Below are 24,708 nucleotides of genomic sequence, written 5' to 3' on the forward strand. Positions count from 1 at the left end.
GTGGTCTTTACACACAGAGGTAGTTGGGTGAGGCATTGTCTTTATACAGAGGTGGTTTTGCTAGGGCCAGGGTCTTACACAGAGTGGTTTGCTAAAGGCATTGCTTACACAGGAGGTAGTAACTAAGGCAGTGGTCCCTTTTATACAGAGGTAGTCTGTAATACTAAGGCATTGGTCTTTTACAGATCTGAGGTTTGCTAAGGCAGTGGTTCATTATACAGAGGTACAGTAGCTAAGGCAGTAGGTCTTTTATACAGGAGGGTAGTTGCTAAGCAGTGGTCTATTATACAGAACGGGTAGTTGTCTAAGCTGTGGTCTTTTATTACATAGGTAGCAGCTAATGGCAGGTGGTCGTACGCTTTTCTTACGTTAAGTTTTCACAATACAGAGGGTAATAGCTAAGGCTGTAGTGTGTCTTTGACCACGTTACAAAGTGACCAGGACCATGATATCGCCGCCAGCATCTTGGTCTTACTGAATACAGAGGATTCGGTATGTTGCGTCTTGAAGCAGGCTTGGTCATATTACATCAGAGGTAATTTTTCTTAAGTTTACAAGTTGTCAATCACAATAACCAAGTATTGTCACATAGTCGAGTAGTCTTCTAAACAGGAGCTATCTTCCCCACCTTGCATACTGTGAATCATCCTCGTAACCTCCCAGATGTGACCATTAAAAAAAAACCGCATCGTCGAGCCGAATATCTTTTTACCCCCAATTATACCCTGACGCATGTCTTTACATCGGTTTTAGCCGATACTCAACTTTTAAGCGTTAGGCGTCGATTCTGCCCTTAAAACCCCCTAGAATCCTAATATTACCAACCCTCTCCTCCAATCATATCCTGGATCCTCTAACATTCTTCGATATACTCTGAGTATCTCGAATGCCCCCTTTAGCCCTTAAAAAACCCCCTAAATCCTAATTTTCACATAGTCCCAAGGTATACGCATGAGATCCTCCAACATCTTGAAAACATCTTGCGATATTCCTGACAGTATCATCGCTTCGTTAAACCTGGCCTACCTGTGATCCCTTGAAAACAAACCCCCATAAACCCTAGATATTACCCCTCCAATCATTACACACTGAAGATCCTGCTACATCTGCGTCGAGCCCATATTGCCTGAACTCATTCGTCTAGCTGCCGTACTTGCCACTTAAAACCAGCCTAAACCTTAATATTACCCCCAAATCTGTACCCTTGAGATCCTCCAACATCTTGCGATACTCCTGAATCATCTCGTCTACCTGCCCCTTGCCCTTAAAACCCCCTAAACCCTAATATTACCCCCCAATCATACCCTGAGATCCTCTAACATCTTGCGATACTCCTGAATCATCTCGTCTACCTGCCCCTTGCCCTTAAAACCCCCTAAACCCTAATATTACCCCCCAATCATACCCTGAGATCCTCCAACATCTTGCGATATTCCTGAATCCTCTCATCTAGCTGCCCCTTGCCCTTAAAACCCCTAAACCCTAAGATTACCCCCCCCAATCATACCCTGAGATCCTCTAACATCTTGCGATATTCCTGAATCATCTCGTCTAGCTGCCCCTTGTGGTCCTTCCAAGCGTTAACATCATTGTACAGTTCCTGATCACACACAATGGTGTTGTTAGGGAGCTGTCGACAGCGATGCTCAAAACGCTCCATCTCTAAAATAAAAAAAAGATTATTAAGATACATCAAACATTTATATCCTCCACCCTTCATGATACCAAAAATTATCATAACATTCATGATGAAAACACTTGTCAAAGGCTGTCAATTTATCTTGAGAACTTGAGTACACAACCAATATGGCTTTACTCTCTCAAGTGATCATAATTGGTTTCATTTTCAAAGATGTTCAATAATCCATTAAAATCAATCTTTTGCAGTGAATTAAACTTTTATGGAAACATACACAAAGTACACACTGTTGCTGTTATTAGATGAATTCTAGAAGCGCGACATCATATTATTGTTGAGAAAATTGTGTAAGCTTTGTTTTTGTAATTTGAAGTGTACACAGAAGCTACTTACGAGGATACTGTTCTGTTAATTCATCTGTTAACATGGCATCTGTGAGGTCATATGGCACCTGTCGCTTACGGCGACTGATGAACTTCGGGGTGAAGTCTGCAACAATACAAATGTAATACAGAACTTTCCATAATCGCTATCAAAATATGTAGAGGTCAATGTACCAAGGTCAAAGTACCAAGGTCAATGTATCAGGTCAATGTACCAAGGTCAATGTACCAAGGTCAATGTATCAAGGTCAATGTACCAAGGTCAATGTACCAAGGTCAATGTATCAAGGTCAATGTATCAAGGTCAATGTACCAAGGTCAATGTATCAAGTTCAATGTACCAAGGTCAATGTACAAAGGTCAATGTACAAAGGTCAATGTACCAAGGTCAATGTATCAAGAGCTGTTTGAGAACAGAAAAGCTCGCCTCAAAGTACATTTTTGAGCCCCTTCAAATTCTCCAAACTTTGTCCCCCCCGTATGTGTTCCCACAATATCCATAACAACATATGAATACATGATTGATAATCTTTCAGATGTATTATTAATCCGATATTTTTAAGTCCAATGATGTATACCTTTGTTGACATGATTCATGAGAAAACTGTTCCTGATTCCGTCGTTCCTGTGGATTCATTCGTTTGTGGACATCTACAGTTCCTGCGAGTTGTTGCCGTGTAGGGGCTATCAGCCTGGATATGATGTCCCTAGAGCGACATTTCTGTAAACCGTGGTAACTTCCTCCCTGGTTCCTGTACACACTGGTACCTCTGTGTTACAAACATTGTGTACTCTAAATACATGTTTACTGTATACATATATCTATAATAAATAAAACTAATATTTCTGAAACACGATTGATAAATGATTGACTCGTGCCCTATCCTGGCACCAAATCATCTAGTCACATCTTACGCCACTGCTCCACACCCACATCCTTACATATAGACATTTCTGTGATTAATTAATAGTTGATACTAACATGATCACAGTGGATATTGTCTATTAATGATTTGAATACCTAGATGGTATAAGTGTTAATAGATACTGTGGATCTCAGTGTGGCAAGATTTCTAACAAATGTCGCTTAATAACATATACGACATGAAGTAACAGGACCAACACCAGGTTTTTAATTGGATTGATAGTGGTTATAATAACTGGTCCGTCTGCTGGATACCTTGTGGTAGAGAAAAGAATATCACACATGGTAGGATACAAAAGACAAAAGGGCCCACTTTGAATTGGTTCTTCAGCTTATTTCTCACATACTGGAGGTCGTGACCCTGAGTACTGGAGGTCATGACCACGTGTAGTGGAGGTCGTGACCTGGAGTATGATTTTTACCTGTCCAACTTTACAAGGTGGCTTGTTTTTAGACTTTGAACACTGTTTGAGTATCCGGCGCTGTTTACGTGTGGCATACTGGAGTATATGGGCAGGAATGTTGTCCATGTTACTGAGATTGTCAAGGAATAACTGATTCTGTTCCTTCATCAAGATCTTCTGCTTGTTCTTTGTCACTTTTACTGAGGAAATAAAATAAAGACTCTCGTCAGTCAAACAATTTTCTTTTTATAGGTTTGAGCACATTGTGTTGATAAAACAAATATATATGTATCTGACCTAGTTTGCATTCCTGCCAGGTACAAAATATGGGCTCTGAATGCTCTAGTAGAGCACTGCCACATTGAATCACTCGGGCAAAATTTCCTTCTTTTTCCCCCCTGGTTTCCAATGATTTCAGGCTTATAGAAGCATGTAACTGTATATACCATTTTTGTATAAAACTAATAGAACATTCATTAATGTCTCACCGCTCACCTCAATGTCACAATCTGCAGAATGGCAGGGTATACATTTTCCTTTGAAAAGACAGACCATATTCATATGTAACACAAACAATATCTGACTGACTTAAATCTTTTTATCTGGAACATACAGACAAAGGTGTAAATATTTTTTTTTACTTTGCTCATAATATGGGTAAAGTGCGATTTGCCGTATATTAGTCCAACCTTCCGGTGATTATGACGGCACAAAAATCACCTCATATGATGATGTCATTATTACCGGAAGGTGGTACTGATCAACAATACATTGTACTTAACCCATATCATGTTGGTCTAAAGACAACACATTATCTGTCTAGAAGTCTTTCGAGCTATAATATTGTAGCTAATGGAGTTGAGTGCTTCAACATTTAACTTGATTAAATATATCATCGAAAAAGTAAGAGATGCAACTCCTGAGCCAGGTACTGAATGGTATATTCTAGGTTTATCTGGTGCTGCTGGTTGCACCAGATGAACCTAGAAGATACCATTAAGTACCTGGCTATATCAGGAGGTGCATCTCTTATTTTTTCGATGATCCTACTATGTTTTTAAGATGTCTCTGTTTCCATTTGGATCCTCCTGACGACCAGAAGATGAACCACAACACACATGAACTTATAGCAGGACGTTGGTTCTTCAGAATTTCTCCTTCTGGAGTTTTTCTTTTTGTTCACCTTTGATTAAATATAGGTACCTCACGACAGTCCAAATAAACATTACAATAAATGAAGCCTTAATTTTCACACTTGAAACAACACATGACTCTGTACGCTTACCCTCTCTCAAGAAGTATGGTGTCCCGCCAAGGCTTTTTCATCTGAACAAAATTTTTGTCATTCACACTGAAATTAATAATTTACAATTGGTTATTTCATTACGAATGTTGGTAAAAGCAGAAAATTATCAACAGGATTTTGTCAAAATAATTGTGCATCCACAAAGTTTCCTGAAACATGCCTGAGTATTAACCACATACGATGTCATACTTTTAATAACAGTAGCAACTTGATTTTGTACCATCAGTATGGATTATAAATTGGCTATGACTCAATCTAGAGACCCATTGAGAATTATTATTTGTAACAGCATCGGCATTTGCGACAATTGATTCTTGCAATTAACCTTTGACCTCAAAACTGAATTACACGCTGAAATATGTTGGTTTACACTTCCTGGTCATTAGCCTGATTCAGATTGACGTCTGTCTTCTGTCAATATCTGTCTCGGACTGATTCAGATTGACGTCTGCCTTCTGTCAATATCTGTCTCTGACTGATTCAGATTGACGTCTGCCTTCTGTCAATATCTGTCTCGGACTGATTCAGATTGACGTCTGTCTTCTGTCAATATCTGTCTCGGACTGATTCAGATTGACGTCTGTCTTCTGTCAATATCTGTCTTGGACTGATTCAGATTGACGTCTGTCTTCTGTCAATATCTGTCTTGGCCTGATTCAGATTGACGTCTGTCTTCTGTCAATATCTGTCTCTGACTGATTCAGATTGACGTCTGTCTTCTGTCAATATCTGTCTCTGACTGATTCAGATTGACGTCTGTCTTCTGTCACTGTCTTCTGTCAATATCTGTCTCAGACTGATTCAGATTGACGTCTGCCTTCTGTCAATATCTGTCTCAGACTGATTCAGATTGACGTCTGTCTTCTGTCAATATCTGTCTCGGACTGATTCAGATTGACGTCTGTCTTCTGTCAATATCTGTCTCGGACTGATTCAGATTGACGTCTGTCTTCTGTCAATATCTGTCTCTGGCTGATTCAGATTCACGTCTGTCTTCTGTCAATATCTGTCTCTGACTGATTCAGATTGATGTCTGTCTTCTGTCAATATCTGTCTCGGACTGATTCAGATTGACGTCTGCCTTCTGTCAATATCTGTCTCGGACTGATTCAGATTGACGTCTGCCTTCTGTCAATATCTGTCTCGGACTGATTCAGATTGACGTCTGCCTTCTGTCAATATCTGTCTCAGACTGATTCAGATTGACGTCTGTCTTCTGTCAATATCTGTCTCTGACTGATTGAGATTGACTTCTGCCTTCTGCCAATATCTGTCTCTGACTGATTCAGATTGACATCTGTCTGCTGTCAATTTCTGTCTTGGACTGATTCAGATTGACTTCTGCCTTCTGTCAATATCTGTCTCTGACTGATTCAGATTGATGTCTGTCTTCTGTCAATATCTGTCTCAGACTGATTCAGATTGACTTCTGCCTTCTGTCAATATCTGTCTCTGACTGATTCCGATTGACGTCTGTCTTCTGTCAATATCTGTCTCAGACTGATTCAGATTGATGTCTGCCTTCTGTCAATATCTGTCTTGGACTGATTCAGATTGATGTCTGCCTTCTGTCAATATTTGTCTCAGACTGATTCAGATTGACGTCTGCTTTCTGTCAATATCTGTCTCGGCCTGATTCAGATTGACGTCTGCCTTCTGTCAATATCTGTCTCGAACTGATTCAGATTGACGTCTGCCTTCTGTCAATATCTGTCTTGGACTGATTCAGATTGACTTCTGCCTTCTGTCAATATCTGTCTTAGACTGATTCAGATTGACGTCTGCCCTCTGTCAATATCTGTCTTAGACTGATTCAGATTGACGTCTGCCTTCTGTCAATATCTGTCTCGGTCTGATTCCGATTGACGTCTGTCTTCTGTCAATATCTGTCTCGGTCTGATTCAGATTGATGTCTGCCTTCTGTCAATATCTGTCTCAGACTGATTCAGATTGACGTCTGTCTTCTGTCAATATCTGTCTCTGACTGATTCAGATTGACTTCTGCCTTCTGTCAATATCTGTCTCGGACTGATTCAGATTGATGTCTGCCTTCTGTCAATATCTGTCTCGGACTGATTCAGATTGACGTCTGTCTTCTGTCAATATCTGTCTCTGACTGATTCAGATTGACGTCTGCCTTCTGTCAATATCTGTCTTGGACTGATTCAGATTGACGTCTGCCTTCTGTCAATATCTGTCTCGAACTGATTCAGATTGACGTCTGCCTTCTGTCAATATCTGTGTGGGACTGATTTAGATTGACGTCTGTCTTCTGTCAATATCTGTCTGTTTGCATATATAGGAATTGAGCATACTGTGTAATTTGTAAAGATGTGCTAGATACCATAACTCACTCACCCCCAATATGTCATTATGAACTGTCCTAGCCTTAGAACTGGAAGAGTTTAAATGTTACTTTAGGGGTGCATGGGTAGATCAAAACTTTACCTCGTAGGGTCCTTGTAGGTTTTGAGGAGTTTGAGAAGTGACCGGCCGTCCATGTGCTCAGGTATTGGGACTCCAGCCATGTCCAGTATGGTCGGAGCAAGGTCCACATTCATTACTACGTTGGATATCCTAGAAAATAAGACACGTAGACTTACTAAGACACGTAAACTTACTAAGACACATAAACTTACAAAGACATGTAAGTTTACTTGACAATTAAACTTACAAAGACACATAAACTAACAAAGACATGTAAACTTACAAAGCACGTGAACTTACAAAGACACATGAACCTAATATCAAGGTGACTACACATTTAGTGAGGAAAGTATAGTTCTGAGGAAGGGCAGTATCTCTATTAGAAACAAGTACTGAAATATGAGCCAGAGTAAGCATAAATTTGAATGGCCGCCATTACAAAGTAGGCCTACTTTAGTAACTTACCGTAGATTGCGAGTAACAACAACCAAATCTTTAATTTTCAATACTGTTATCAGTCAGTATCACTACTATACTTCATATAGATCGATCAATACGTAGAGGATATACCAGTACCTAAGATCATTGGGGGTGATTTTCATGTAACTTTAGGGTGCGTCGTATATAACGGCACGACTTATACATGTAAAAATTGTAAAAAGAGGCCTCTGTGACTTATACAAATGTGCCGCTTATTGTCCGGGAAATATGGTAACAAACATTTACATCAACTTATGTTCATCTGAGTACATAATTGTTTACTTGTTTTGATGTCCTATTAATGGACAGGGTCATCTCAGGATATGCCAGGCTTAAATAGTGGAGGAAAGCCACCCACATAAAAAGGAAGGTTTCAATTTGTTTGGATACTCGTCTACCTAAGTGCCTACAGTTGCACTGTTAACTTACCTGGACAAAGGTTTGATGTTGGGACCCCGTATGAACAGTTATACTCTGATGTCATACTGTACTCACCTGGATCGAGGTTTGATGTTGGGACCCCGTATGAACAGTAATACTTTGATGTCATGCTGTACTCACCTGGATCGAGGTTTGATGTTGGGACCCCGTATGAACAGTAATACTTTGATGTCATGCTGTACTTACCTGGACCAAGGTTTGATGTTGGGACCCCGTATGTTGGGACCACCCGTATGAACAGTAATACTTTGATGTCATGCTGTACTCACCTGGACCAAGGTTTGATGTTGGGACCCCGTATGAACAGTAATACTCTGATGTCATGCTGTACTCACCTGGATCGAGGTTTGATGTTGGGACCCCGTATGAACAGTAATACTTTGATGTCATGCTGTACTCACCTGGACCAAGGTTTGATGTTGGGACCCCGTATGAACAGTTATACTCTGATGTCATGCTGTACTTACCTGGACCGAGGTTTGATGCCGGGACCCCGTATGAACAGTTATACTCTGATGTCATGCTGTACTTACCTGGACCGAGGTTTGATGTTGGGACCCCGTATGAACAGTTATACTCTGATGTCATGCTGTACTTACCTGGATCGAGGTTTGATGCCGGGACCCCGTATGAACAGTTATACTCTGATGTCATGCTGTACTTACCTGGACCGAGGTTTGATGTTGGGACCCCGTATGAACAGTAATACTTTGATGTCATGCTGTACTTACCTGGACCGAGGTTTGATGTTGGGACCCCGTATGAACAGTAATACTTTGATGTCATGCTGTACTTACCTGGACCGAGGTTTGATGTTGGGACCCCGTATGAACAGTAATACTTTGATGTCATGCTGTACTTACCTGGACCGAGGTTTGATGTTGGGACCCCGTATGAACAGTTATACTCTGATGTCATGCTGTACTCACCTGGATCGAGGTTTGATGTTGGGACCCCGTATGAACAGTAATACTCTGATGTCATGCTGTACTCACCTGGATCGAGGTTTGATGTTGGGACCCCGTATGAACAGTAATACTCTGATGTCATGCTGTACTCACCTGGACCGAGGTTTGATGCCGGGACCCCGTATGAACAGTGGCACTCTGATGTCGAAGTCGTATGGTAAGCCCTTGCCCTTGATGACACCGTACTGACCGAGGTGATAGCCATGGTCGGATGTGTAGATGATGTAGGTGTTGTCTAGTTCTCCCAGCATCCACAACTCGGTATAAACCTACAAATACATCTGTATTATTGTCTAGTTCTCCCAGCATCCACAACTCAGTATAAACCTACAAATACATCTGTATTATTGTCTAGTTCTCCCAGCATCCACAACTCAGTATAAACCTACAAATACATCTGTATTATTGTCTAGTTCTCCCAGCATCCACAACTCAGTATAAACCTACAAATACATCTGTATTAATGTCTAGTTCTCCAAGCATCCACAACTCGGTATAAACCTACAAATACATCTGTATTATTGTCTACAGGTAGTTCTCCCAGCATCCACAACTCAGTATAAACCTACAAATACATCTGTATTTTTGTCTAGTTTTCCCAGTATCCACAACTCAGTATAAACCTACAAATACATCTGTATTATTGTCTAGTTCTCCCAGCATCCACAACTCGGTATAAACCTACAAATACATCTGTATTATTGTCTACAGGTAGTTCTCCCAGCATCCCACAACTCAGTATAAACCTACAAATACATCTGTATTATTGTCTAGTTCTCCCAGCATCCACAACTCAGTATAAACCTAAAAATACATCTGTATTATTATCTAGTTCTCCCAGCATCCACAATTCGGTATACAGCCATACCGCTAATTATTTAGCAAAACTTGTAACGGTAAATAGTTTGGGTCCCTTTGATCTCCCACACAGCTCGGCGGTGATCAGTTTGCAAAACGTTTTTGATTGGCTGACCAATCAGGGAACATTTAATCATAGTTTGTTATACACAACATACACTTTATAGGAACCTGGACGGGAATGTCCAGGATAGTTGAGGGAATATTCAGAAGTTGGATATAAATGTGGCTTACTGTAATCGTACTCAAAAGACATTATATCACTATCTAGTAACTCTCTTGTAACTGTCATCATGATCAATCGTACTGTGTTTTTATTTTCAATACATACCTTTTCCACAAGGTCGTCGACGGACTGCAGTGTCTGTAGTCGTTTTTGTTGTAAAACGTCGGTAAATTTCTGGTGTATCGGCTCCATCTGTTTGGTGATCTTCAACAAATATTGTTTGTCCAAGTTTGGGGCCACGTTCCATGTTGGAGTTCTGGGGATATGTCATTACAATAAACATTATATAGCCACATATTTATTCAGTGGGTCAAAATTTTCACAATTTAAGCTAAAAATGAGAAAATTTCTATATTTTATGTCTATTATATAGGTGTACCGTGTGTAGAATTTTGAAGTGCATAATTGTTTTATTGGAAAGGGCTCTACAGCCAAAGGGAGATAATTCTTTAGTTATTGCCAGTAAGTCCAAAGATCAAACAATACATTTTATACAGACGTCAGATGGGCTTTAATTAAAACCATCATTTAATTATAATATAATGATATTCCTAATAAAAAGATTTTAGAAGGACAGTAACTTACTGATGTAAGGTATTATTGAAGTACAGACGTTAGAAGGACAGTAACTTACCGATGTAAGGTATTATTGAAGAACAGATGTTAGAAGGACAGTAACTTACCGATGTAAGGTATTATTGAAGAACAGATGTTAGAAGGACAGTAACTTACCGATGTAAGGTATTATTGAAGAACAGACGTTAGAAGGACAGTAACTTACCGATGTAAGGTATTATTGAAGAACAGACGTTAGAAGGACAGTAACTTACCGATGTAAGGTATTATTGAAGAACAGACGTTAGAAGGACAGTAACTTACCGATGTAAGGTATTATTGAAGAACAGATGTTAGAAGGACAGTAACTTACCGATGTAAGGTATTATTGAAGAACAGATGTTAGAAGGACAGTAACTTACCGATGTAAGGTATTATTGAAGAACAGATGTTAGAAGGACAGTAACTTACTGATGTAAGGTATTATTGAAGAACAGATGTTAGAAGGACAGTAACTTACCGATGTAAGGTATTATTGAAGAACAGATGTTAGAAGGACAGTAACTTACTGATGTAAGGTATTATTGAAGAACAGATGTTAGAAGGACAGTAACTTACCAATGTAAGGTATTATTGAAGAACAGACGTTAGAAGGACAGTAACTTACTGATGTAAGGTATTATTGAAGAACAGATGTTAGAAGGACAGTAACTTACCAATGTAAGGTATTATTGAAGAACAGATGTTAGAAGGACAGTAACTTACTGATGTAAGGTATTATTGAAGAACAGATGTTAGAAGGACAGTAACTTACTGATGTAAGGTATTATTGAAGTACAGATGTTAGAAGGACAGTAACTTACCGATGTAAGGTATTATTGAAGAACAGATGTTAGAAGGACAGTAACTTACCCATGTAAGGTATTATTGAAGAACAGATGTTAGAAGGACAGTAACTTACAGATGTAAGGTATTATTGAAGAACAGATGTTAGAAGGACAGTAACTTACCGATGTAAGGTATTATTGAAGAACAGATGTTAGAAGGACAGTAACTTACCGATGTAAGGTATTATTGAAGAACAGACGTTAGAAGGACAGTAACTTACCAATATAAGGTATTATTGAAGAACAGATGTTAGAAGGACAGTAACTTACCAATGTAAGGTATTATTGAAGAACAGATGTTAGAAGGACAGTAACTTACCGATGTAAGGTATTATTGAAGAACAGACGTTAGTAGGACAGTAACTTACTGATGTAAGGTATTATTGAAGAACAGATGTTAGAAGGACAGTAACTTACCGATGTAAGGTATTATTGAAGAACAGATGTTAGAAGGACAGTAACTTACCGATGTAAGGTATTATTGAAGAACAGATGTTAGAAGGACAGTAACTTACCGATGTAAGGTATTATTGAAGAACAGATGTTAGAAGGACAGTAACTTACCGATGTAAGGTATTATTGAAGTACAGATGTTAGAAGGACAGTAACTTACCCATGTAAGGTATTATTGAAGAACAGATGTTAGAAGGACAGTAACTTACCGATGTAAGGTATTATTGAAGAACAGATGTTAGAAGGACAGTAACTTACCGATGTAAGGTATTATTGAAGAACAGACGTTAGAAGGACAGTAACTTACCGATGTAAGGTATTATTGAAGAACAGATGTTGATACTGAGGGGCTGAATCTTCAGGTCCATGTGGGGCAGGTGTACTCAAAACCATCAGTACGGGTCTGAAACAAAATTCATACTCGTTAGGTGTACTCAAAACCATCAGTACAGGTCTAAAACAGAATTTATACTCGTTATATATACAAAACCATAAGTACAGGTCTAAAACAGAATTTATACTCGTTATATATACAAAACCATAAGTTCAGATCTAAAACAGAATTTATACTCTTTATATAAACAAAACCATCAGTACAGGTCTAAAACAGAATTTATACTCATTAGGTGTACTCAAAACCATCAGTACGGGTCTAAAACAGAATTTTACTCGTTAGGTGTACTCAAAACCATAAGTACAGGTCTAAAACAGAATTTATACTCATTATATAAACAAAACCATCAGTACAGGTCTAAAACAGAATTAATACTCGTTAGGTGTACTCAAAACCATCAGTACAGGTCTAAAACAGAATTTATACTCGTTAGGTGTACTCAAAACCATAAGTACGGGTCTAAAACAGAATTTTTAAATCATTATATAAACAAAACCATCAGTACAGGTCTAAAACAGAATTTTACTCGTTAGGTGTACTCAAAACCATCAGTACAGGTCTAAAACAGAATTTATACTCGTTATATATACAAAACCATAAGTACGGGTCTAAAACAGAATTTATACTCTTTATATAAACAAAACCATCAGTACAGGTCTAAAACAGAATTTTACTCGTTAGGTGTACTCAAAACCATCAGTACAGGTCTAAAACAGAATTTATACTCGTTAGGTGTACTCAAAACCATAAGTACGGGTCTTAAACAGAATTTATAATCTTTATATAAACAAAACCATCAGTACAGGTCTAAAACAGAATATATACTCTTTAGGTGTACTCAAAACCATCAGTACGGGTCTAAAACAAAATTTATAATCTTTATATAAACAAAACCATCAGTAAAGGTCTAAAACAGAATTTATAATCTTTATATAAACAAAACCATCAGTACAGGTCTAAAACAGAATTTATACTCGTTAGGTGTACTCAAAACCATCAGTACGGGTCTAAAACAGAATTTATACTCTTTATATAAACAAAACCATCAGTACAGGTCTAAAACAGAATTTATACTCGTTAGGTGTACTCAAAACCATCAGTACGGGTCTAAAACAAAATTTATACTCGTTAGGTGTACTCAACACCATCAGTACAGGTCTAAAACAGAATTTATACTCGTTATACACATACAAAACCATCAGTACAGGTCTAAAACAGAATTTATACTCGTTATATATACAAAACCATCAGTACGGGTCTAAAACAGAATTTATACTCGTTATACACATACAAAACCTTAAGTTCAGATCTAAAACAGAATTTATACTCTTTATATATACAAAACCATAAGTACGGGTCTAAAACAAAATTCATACTCGTTGTTATATTCATGGCTTAGAGTTATTAGATCAAACAATCAATAATTTATGTACAGTATCCAAGGGAGATAAGTCTGTATACCTTCTTTTGAAGTATTCTTTGCTCTGTTTGAGAAATGTGACACTGTCGTTAGCGATGAGATCAGTTAGGTAGTCTCCGTAGTAATTGTCACCATGTTCCATCTTGTTCCCGTTAAAGTTGACAGAGTAGTTATAGAAGCGAGAGTTACGTACCAGTCCGACCCACTCTCGCCAGCCGGGGGGGATGTAGGAACCATTGTACTTATTTAGGTATTTTCCAAAGTATCCTGAAAGTTAAACAACTTTATAAATACTACTCTAAAATAAACACTTTCAGTTAGTCATGCTAAACATTAAGTTTGAGGTTTTAGATGTGAACAAATTTTTATTTCACAATGTCTGTAGATGACTAGATCAACAGATTAACAACATGGCTTACAATGACAGACGTTATAAAATCCAACATGGTGACCTAATATATTGATGTTGTACGATGGATGGCCAGAAAATAAGGTCAGTACCTGGCCACTGCTCCAATAGAGCCTTGTACTTATGACCCAGAGGTAGAAGGCTTTTGGTAATATGTTGGGACTTTTGGGCACCATGGCAATTAAATTGATAGCAATTTGTGATACATAACACTAGTGCGAAATTAAGTTGCTGTCAAACAATACATTAGTCAGCAGAAATCAATGTGTTTAGTTATTTTGTGATAGAGAGCTGATTTAGCATCAATGGCTTATACATGTATTTCTCCCATACTTCACAGAGATATCCCGTGGTTGCTAGGGAAAAGATATCTCTATCTTACACAGGGGGGTGTAAGACAGCTCACATGCGCTAGACAATGTGACGTCATCAATACATGCGGAGTAACTGCGGCACGCATTGTAGATGATGTCATCAATTTTGACACATAACAACGTTCCTGCGATCATGGCGCAATGAAAAAGCTCATTTTTTTCTACTAAGTATGGAAGAAAAAGAATCAAACATGGGTCTGTGAAGTGGACAGGGATATCTCAACCCTAGTGAAAGATTTTGGCCGTTAACCCTCGGCAAGCCTCAGGTTGACCGGCCAAAATCTTTCCCTCGGGTTGAGATATCCTTGTCCTCTTCACAAACCCATGTAAGATTTTAGATCTATTATTCTAGGTTAGGGCTTATGTAGTAGAGCGGTATAGTACTAACAGTGTTTACCTGTACGATAACCTGCGTTGTTGAGATAGGTGGCGAATGTGTTGGGTTCGTGGTTCTGTATCCAGTATTCTCCCGAACAGTTCTCATTATTCGTATAAACATTGTGATTGTGAGGATAAAGTCCAGTTAGAAACGACGATCGAGATGGACAACACATCGGTGACGCTACAAACGAGTTGTTAAACTCCAAACCCTGGTCACGCATGATTCGCAATGTCTTGGGCATCACTTCCATGGACCCTTAAAACAGAGAGGTTTAAAATTAGGTCACATGTATACCGTCATGGAGAAATACACATAGTCGTATATAATAAAGAAATAAATTGAGGACGAAGGAGTTTTAAAATTTATCCAGTAAACCAACTTTCATTTTTTGTGAGACTTCCTTTTGTGAATTTCACGATCCAGGTAAATTCACTAAAGTCTATCTCCCAAAAATTAATAAGTATCTACATCATCTTTCTACTTTCATTTTTGTGCGACTTGCATTTGTGAATTTCGTGATCCAAGTAAATTCACTTAAGTCTATCTCCGCAAAATGAATAAGTATCTAGATCATCTTTCCAATTTCATTTTCTGTGCGACTTCCTTTTGTGAATTTCGTGATCCAAGTAAATTCACTTAAGTCTATCTCCGCAAAATTAATAAGTATAAATCTACATCATCTTTCTACTTTCATTTTTGTGCGACTTCCTTTTGTGAATTTCACGATCCAAGTAAATTCACTAAAGTTTACCTCAGCAAAATTAATAGGTATCTACATCATCTTTCTACTTTCATTTTTGTGCGACTTACTTTTTTGAATTTCGCGATCCAAGAAAACTCACTAGAGTTTATCTCCGCAAAATTAATAGGTATCTACATCATCTATATAGCTATAAATTATCATTCAATTGTTAATTTTGTAAATATTTTTCTTCTTGAATTTGTTTTGAAATGGATATCACAAAACTTAATAGAAGCGAAAGTGGTTTAGAGTATGCCTTGACTTTAAATTAACAAAAAAAAATTAAAGTTAACTCTAACATTCTCCATAGGAAAGCATTACAGAAGGTGAGGAAATCTCTAGTGTAAAGATCAGCTAAAGGTTTAATTCCTGTTAAGCTCTCCTGTTGAGAATTTTAAGTTAATTAGAAGTTAAAAGTTAACGAATAGATGAAATGGAGCCCATATCAATATCACACCACCAAAAAAACAAAATCTTTGTCACTTAATGGGAATATAAAACTAAAGATAAAATGATATGTCAGTCAAATTAAATCCTTTCTTGAGACTTCTGTATGATCAAGTTATTTAACTCTGGTTGTTTTTACCAAAATAAACTTTTTTTGATTTATCCACTTCCATATATTATACCCCTGTCTCTGACACAGTTTTCAAAGGTCAAAATGAAGGTCATACGTACTGACCTTCTTCTGGTCACAGTGACCTACTTCTGTAAAATAAATCATCACAGTCATGTTGATGACGACACACTTAGATTCTGTAAATATTTACCTAAAAGTACGTCCTGATCATCAGTCATGATCACTATAATGTTTGGTTTTGTTTGTTTATTTTTTCGACGATTCGGACGACGAGGCGTTGAATCTACCCATGCTGTTGCACACCACGCAAAAATGCCGAAGACGATTAACAGGTAACTGATTTGTAGCGATGACGCCATCCTCGTCAGCTTTTGATGTGTAGCTTAACTCGATCCTTATTTTTCCATCTATAGGGGAAAAAAGAAACTCTATTATAAATTGATTTGGCCTTTGAACAGCTTAATACCTGTAATTCAATCTTGCTTAAAATGTTAAGAGCTTTTTCATTGGCTAAATATTTTATTATATTATCTGATGATGTAAATAATGTCTTTACCTTGTGTAACACCTCCTCTAATTGGTTGATACAGCAGTGTAAAATTTTCCCACAGAAATTCCTCAACCAAATGAGTATTTCGCAGGAGCAGATTGATAGATAGATAAATTTGAATAGATTTTTTTTATATAATATAACACAAAAGCTATATAATCACACAATAGCTATTTGGTGTTTAGAGTACACTCTGATTTTTGTATTATTCTCACTAAATCTCTGTGTTCAAGTTAATCCTTAAAGACTTACTATTTACTCTTAAAGATGCTCCACCGCTGACCAAGTAGTTGTATAATCGGCTAAAAATGATAATCGATCATCGGTTGGAATCGGAAGACTCATCCGATCCGATAATCGCACAAAATGATCAGTTCAATTTTCTATTCAAATTGCCTATAATCTATATATTAAAAGCTTGTTTTGCCCTCTCTGTTATGAGCAGTGGATAGAATGTTGAAAACAAAAATTTCTGGCCTGTTTTTGACTGTATTTGGTGAAAATTATTGACATGGAGGAATGTTAGGGAGTTTTCAGTGTATTTTAGGTTTTTAATAGAAAAATATTTGATTTCCAATGAGTTTGATTTTTTTCCCGATGATCGATTATGACATTTTCAATCGATCATCGGACCGTTTGAGGGTCATCTAGCCAGTTAATCGATTATTGCCGATCATCAATACAACACTATGACCAAGCATGAATGATATTCATCAGTTGAAACAATGGTGTTTGATCATGTATATATACCGTATTCGACCCAATAAGTGCCTATGTCCCTATAAGCGCCCCTCCCCCTTTTTGAGGCCTCAATTTTAACTGCCCAGGCATAAATAAGGACCAAAACTACATAAAACGGTATAAAGTTTAATCATTTTGACTTATTAGCACCTTTTCATTTTTATCAATTTTTAAGCGCCCTGGGCGCTTATTGGGTCGAATACGGTATGTCTAACTAACTCAAAAAATAATATAAAATAATTTATTTCGCCTTTGGTGCATGCGCAATCAGTACTTCATTCCATATAGGATATAGTGCCACGGAATTTTTTCTGGATGCAATTAATTATTTTTCATATTTTTAACTTTAGTAAAATTAGAAGCTCAAACTTTTCAAAGGTGGTAATGGTGTAAAGTAAGTAACTTTTGTAACTGAAGAAAAATACTTAATCCTCTGCTCCTGTTTTTGATAATGAAAAAATACCTTTTGTCAGCGGTGGAGCATCTTTAACATTTTCCTGAACCAGTATCCTTTTCCTTTAAGTACACCTGCTTATCAGATTACACTAACCACTCTAATTAGTAAACATGGATATCAAAACACACAAACGACCTGTCAATTAACGATAAACACCATTAATTGATGCTAAAAATAAACCAGGTCCTGTTTCCAAGGAGTTCATTGGTCAGGTATGAACTAAATGGTCTTGGCAATAAAAAGTCTGAGAATGAATGATAGTGGTAATTGGGTAGACATGTGAAATAGTTTCAGACAAAAGGGGAATAGGTATATGTTTTGATAGCGCCTGGTTTCAATTACAATCGTGTTCAACAAAGTACATGTATGTAGTTCAGACTGAGCCTTGTACCTGATGACGGAGCTATTTGTAAACAGTCTACAGGTTATCTGTTTGGTGTGTTTGTATTACACAGATGTGATACAATGTGTCTGTTAAATGGATCAGAATTACTCAGCTGTGTTAGCACTCCTCTCAGATGATTTGGGGACAAGAATTAGATCCAAACATTCCAGTCTCCCTCCCACTCATTTCCAAAACTTTAGAAAGTATTGTCCAATATTTACAATTACTTGTCACTTCTACTATATAAACTATAACCAAAGTGAAGTATATGACGGTATAACTGACACCCAAAACGTGATCATTATGACGGCACTAATGTTGACGTGGCGACGTCAACTGATCACCGTCAAAATGGCTGGTCCATCTTGTGGATTAAATCGTCGTTGATAAACGGTTTTCCTGGTCTAGCTTAAACAATGTTAATACAGAAACCCCAAAATGAGTTGATTTTCCTATAGAAACCCCAAAATGAGTTGATTTTCCTATGCGTCTCCAAAAGAATCATATTGTAAAAAATTAATATAGGGTTTAATAAGAGTTGTATTTGTAAAATGATTTTAATATCTTAATTTTGTGAACTTCATCGGTTACATATAAAGATGTATTTACTGATTAAAGACAAGCAGATACATAAATATGAAAATCATTCAACTCACAGGTGGGGGTGGGGAGGTGTGGGGGTGTGGGGGTGGGGGGATTGGGAGGAGGTGTGGGAGGTGTGGGGGTGTGGGGTTGGGGATATTGGGAGGGTGTGTGGGGTGGGGGGGATTGGAGGAGGGTGGGGGGAGGTGGGGAGGTGTGGGGGGGGGGGTGTGGGGGTGGGGTGGGGATATTGGGAGGGTGTGTGGGGTGGGGGGATTGAGAGGAGGTGGGGGGAGTGTACTATGTGGCTTCACATATCATCTATCATACCAGGAGTGTTAAACATACCAGGCTATTTGTTAGCAGTGATATCAGAATATAAAGGATGGGTTATCATGGAGATTGGTGTGTAAACAACATTGAACAGAATGAACTTGATTAAAGTTCATCATCTCCTCACTATATATATATATGGCCTACAGAACACAGTATTGACTCTGTACATGTTTTCTCTGACTTCTGACAGTCGGTCAAAGACTCTGTATACTTTGGATATATTTACATACATAACAAATTAAAACTAATGAAAATATTCTAAAGGTTAAATGACCAGGCAGACAGCTGTCAAACATACTGGTGTTCCCATCATAATAAAGTTGTAACCATATGTATCCTGGGTGGTCGCTAGAACAACGTCAGAACTCAACACATTATATCATATATCTTCTCTCTTCAAATGTTCCCAAATGATTCTTGACAATTATATATATATATTTATTAATCAAAATCCTACTAATACAAAATCATAATTGATAAAACCGTAGAAATGACCAATCGATATAAATCCAATTCAATGGTATTGGGGATAAGAGGTTGATACAGATAGACTGATCACCAGACCATCATTAATAAGTGATTGAGAGTGATTCTAATACTTAGATTTTAGATCATACCCACTTCCTCCACTTGTTGAAAACTTAGGCTGAAATATATCTAGCCATGCTAATTTTATTCAGTATCTTAGAATTGGCTAAAGTAGCAGTGTAGTTGACAGGGCTAAGGGCTATAGTTATAATTATGTACTGTTGAGTCTGGAGTTAAGGCTGGTGTGAAGTACTGGTACTAGTTATTAGGGAGTCTGCTGTTGGGTAAAGGAGAAGAATTGTGACTGGTTTATCAGATGCTATTATTATAAGTAGTTTATTTGTTATATGGCAAATTAAGGAGCTTGAAGAAAACAGGATAATAAAGTTTGTTGGTGCTTTAAAATTATAAGTTAGTCCAGAGAAGGAGATCTTAGGGAGGGAGAGGGAAGGAGACTGGGGATGGGAGGGGGTGGGGGGTGATCAGGGTAGAGTTATCAGGTTCTATATCTAGTAGTACTACTTATCACTGATAGGCATTTTAACACGTACAATAATAACACAAACCTAGGGATGTTCTACCACACAAACCTATGCCTAGGAATGTCCTACATCAAAAACATCACATGTACAGGATCTGGGGAATAACATGAATTTTAAAATGTGTGACTTCTAAGAATTCAATCTTCATCCAAAAATGCTTTCTAGATCAACAGACCCTGAAAATAGAATCTGTCTCCCTTACTTATGAAGCCCGGTAATTATTATAGTTATAAATTCTATAAATATCTGTCTCCCTTACTTATGGAGCCTGATACTATATATAGTTATAAATTCTATAAATATCTGTCTCCCTTACTTATGGAGCCTGATACTATATATAGTTATAAATTCTATAAATATCTGTCTCCCTTACTTATGGAGCCTGATACTATATATAGTTATAAATTCTATAAATATCTGTCTCCCTTACTTATGGAGCCTGATACTATATATAGTTATAAATTCTATAAATATCTGTTTGAACTACTTATGGAGCCTGATACTATATATAGTTATAAATTCTATAAATATCTGTCTCGCTTACTTATGGAGCCTGATACTATATATAGTTATAAATTCTATAAATATCTGTCTACTTACTTATGGAGCCTGATACTATATATAGTTATAAATTCTATAAATATCTGTCTCTCTTACTTATGGAGCCTGATATATAGTTATAATCTATAACTTATAGGCCTGATTATAGTTATAAATTCTATAAATATCTGTCTCTCACTTACTTATGGAGCCTGATACTATATATAGTTATAAATTCTATAAATATCTGTCTCACTTACTTATGGAGCCTGAAACTATATATAGTTATAAATTCTATAAATATCTGTCTCCCTTACTTATGGAGCCTGATACTATATATAGTTATAAATTCTATAAATATCTGTCTCCCTTACTTATGGAGCCTGATACTATATATAGTTATAAATTCTATAAATATCTGTCTCCCTTACTTATGGAGCCTGATACTATATATAGTTATAAATTCTATAAATATCTGTCTCCCTTACTTATGGAGCCTGTACTATATATAGTTATAAATTCTATAAATATCTGTCTCCTTACTTATGGAGCCTGATACTATATATAGTTATAAATTCTATAAATATCTGTCTCCTTACTTATGGAGCCTGATACTATATATAGTTATAAATTCTATAAATATCTGTCTCCCTTACTTATGGAGCCTGATACTATATATAGTTATAAATTCTATACAATATTCTATAAATATCTGTCTCCCTTACTTATGGAGCCTGATACTATATATAGTTATAAATTCTATAAATATCTGTCTCCTTACTTATGGAGCCTGATACTATATATAGTTATAAATTCTATAAATATCTGTCTCCCTTACTTATGGAGCCTGATACTATATATAGTTATAAATTCTATAAATATCTGTCTCCCTTACTTATGGAGCCTGATACTATATATAGTTATAAATTCTATAAATATCTGTCTCACTTACTTATGGAGCCTGATACTATATATAGTTATAAATTCTATAAATATCTGTCTCCCTTACTTATGGAGCCTGATACTATATATAGTTATAAATTCTATAAATATCTGTTCTCCCTTACTTATGGAGCCTGATACTATATATAGTTATAAATTCTATAAATATCTGTCCTCACTTACTTATGGAGCCTGATACTATATATAGTTATAAATTCTATAAATATCTGTCTCCCTTACTTATGGAGCCTGATACTATATATAGTTATAAATTCTATAAATATCTGTTTGAACTACTTATGGAACCTGATACTATATATAGTTATAAATTCTATAAATATCTGTCTCCCTTACTTATGGAGCCTGATACTATATATAGTTATAAATTCTATAAATATCTGTCTCTGAACTTACTTATGGAGCCTGATACTATATATAGTTATAAATTCTATAAATATCTGTCTCCCTTACTTATGGAGCCTGATACTATATATAGTTATAAATTCTATAAATATCTGTCTCCCTTACTTATGGAGCCTGATACTATATATAGTTATAAATTCTATAAATATCTGTCTCCCTTACTTATGGAGCCTGATACTATATATAGTTATAAATTCTATAAATATCTGTCTCACTTACTTATGGAGCCTGATACTATATATAGTTATAAATTCTATAAATATCTGTCTCTCTTACTTATGGAGCCTGATATTATATATAGTTATAAATTCTATAAATATCTGTCTCCCTTACTTATGGAGCCTGATACTATATATAGTTATAAATTCTATAAATATCTGTCTCCCTTACTTATGGAGCCTGATACTATATATAGTTATAAATTCTATAAATATCTGTCTCCCTTACTTATGGAGCCTGATACTATATATAGTTATAAATTCTATAAATATCTGTCTCCCTTACTTATGGAGCCTGATACTATATATAGTTATAAATTCTATAAATATCTGTCTCCCTTACTTATGGAGCCTGATACTATATATAGTTATAAATTCTATAAATATCTGTCTCCCTTACTTATGGAGCCTGATACATATATATAGTTATAAATTCTATAAATATCTGTCTCCTTACTTATGGAGCCTGATACTATATATAGTTATAAATTCTATAAATATCTGTCTCCCTTACTTATGGAGCCTGATACTATATATAGTTATAAATTCTATAAATATCTGTCTCCCTTACTTATGGAGCCTGATACTATATATAGTTATAAATTCTATAAATATCTGTCTCCTTACTTATGGAGCCTGATACTATATATAGTTATAAATTCTATAAATATCTGTCTCACTTACTTATGGAGCCTGATACTATATATAGTTATAAATTCTATAAATATCTGTCTCCCTTATAAAGCCTGATACTATATATAGTTATAAATTCTATAAATATCTGTCTCTCTCACTTATGGAGCCTGATACTATATATAGTTATAAATTCTATAAATATCTGTCTCCTTACTTATGGAGCCTGATACTATATATAGTTATAAATTCTATTAATATCTGTCTCACTTACTTATGGAGCCTGATACTATATATAGTTATAAATTCTATAAATATCTGTCTCCCTTACTTATGGAGCCTGATACTATATATAGTTATAAATTCTATAAATATCTGTCTCCCTTACTTATGGAGCCTGATACTATATATAGTTATAAATTCTATAAATATCTGTCTCCCTTACTTATGGAGCCTGATACATATATATAGTTTATAAATTCTATAAATATCTGTCTCCTTACTTATGGAGCCTGATACTATATATATAGTTATAAATTCTATAAATATCTGTCTCCCTTACTTTATGGTTATAATTCTATAAATATCTGATACTGATATATATAGTTATAAATTCTATAAATATCTGTCTCCTTACTTATGGAGCCTGATACTATATATAGTTATAAATTCTATAAATATCTGTCTCCCTTACTTATGGAGCCTGATACCATATATAGTTATAAATTCTATAAATATCTGTCACTCTCCTTACTTATGGAGCCTGATACTATATATAGATATAAATTCTATAAATATCTGTCTCCCTTACTTATGGAGCCTGATACTATATATAGTTATAAATTCTATAAATATCTGTCTCCCTTACTTATGGAGCCTGATACTATATATAGTTATAAATTCTATAAATATCTGTCTCACTTACTTATGGAGCCTGATACTATATATAGTTATAAATTCTATAAATATCTGTCTCCCTTACTTATGGAGCCTGATACTATATATAGTTATAAATTCTATAAATATCTGTCTCCCTTACTTATGGAGCCATTATCTCTCTCTCACCACAACATTGTGCCTCCTCACTACTGTAAACATGTGGAGCATTTTTTAGCTTATCTTTGAAAACTTGTGAGACATAGAGATTATTACATTTAAATAGCGAGACGTGGAACAACAATTAACAGGGATCATGATAATACATGTTATAGACAGATGGATCGATTAACTTCACTGTTATATAAATCATGGACAATTTGTATTTTTTGAAATTTTCGACATGTTATGCTTGAGTACAGCATGATACCATCAATTTCTAAGCGACTTGTACATAAATCTAGGACAGTTATAATAAAAGTTTTTTGTATAATTGTACAGTTTAACATCGCGATAACTTGAAGTCAGCGGAATGATACATGTGACAATTAACTGTGAGTAATCCAACCTTTGAGTTTAGATCAATGGAATGAAAATACACCAAACACAAAAATCAAATTATACATAAGTTCATAATAATGATGATGAAATTGTTTTAGTATATGTTTCATTTCATGTGTATAAATGTTGGAAATGAGGATT

General features: G+C 36.0%; 1 protein-coding gene across 8 annotated transcripts in view; it reads right to left on the bottom strand.

The window, feature by feature from the left end:
- LOC138308479 (extracellular sulfatase Sulf-1-like) overlaps nt 1-24,708 on the bottom strand; it is a 75,896-nt gene that overhangs the window by 21,815 nt on the left and 29,373 nt on the right. For 6 of the 8 annotated variants that reach the window (XM_069249463.1, XM_069249466.1, XM_069249467.1 and 3 more), the window contains exons 3-9: nt 16,444-16,660; nt 14,947-15,186; nt 13,808-14,033; nt 12,260-12,355; nt 10,163-10,313; nt 9,067-9,242; nt 7,106-7,234 (exon numbers count right to left, since the gene is read on the bottom strand). In XM_069249463.1, coding sequence (XP_069105564.1) covers nt 7,106-7,234; nt 9,067-9,242; nt 10,163-10,313; nt 12,260-12,355; nt 13,808-14,033; nt 14,947-15,186; nt 16,444-16,612 — 1,187 coding nt within the window. In that variant the 5' untranslated portion in view covers nt 16,613-16,660. Of the gene's footprint in view, nt 1-4,636; nt 4,703-7,105; nt 7,235-9,066; nt 9,243-10,162; nt 10,314-12,259; nt 12,356-13,807; nt 14,034-14,946; nt 15,187-16,443; nt 16,661-18,007; nt 18,126-24,708 lie in introns of those variants that run through there. The other 2 variants (XM_069249469.1, XM_069249470.1) reach the window with 2 other exon arrangements.

This window comes from Argopecten irradians, chromosome 15 (genome assembly GCF_041381155.1).
Source record: "Argopecten irradians isolate NY chromosome 15, Ai_NY, whole genome shotgun sequence".
In the NCBI taxonomy this organism is placed as follows: domain Eukaryota; kingdom Metazoa; phylum Mollusca; class Bivalvia; order Pectinida; family Pectinidae; genus Argopecten; species Argopecten irradians.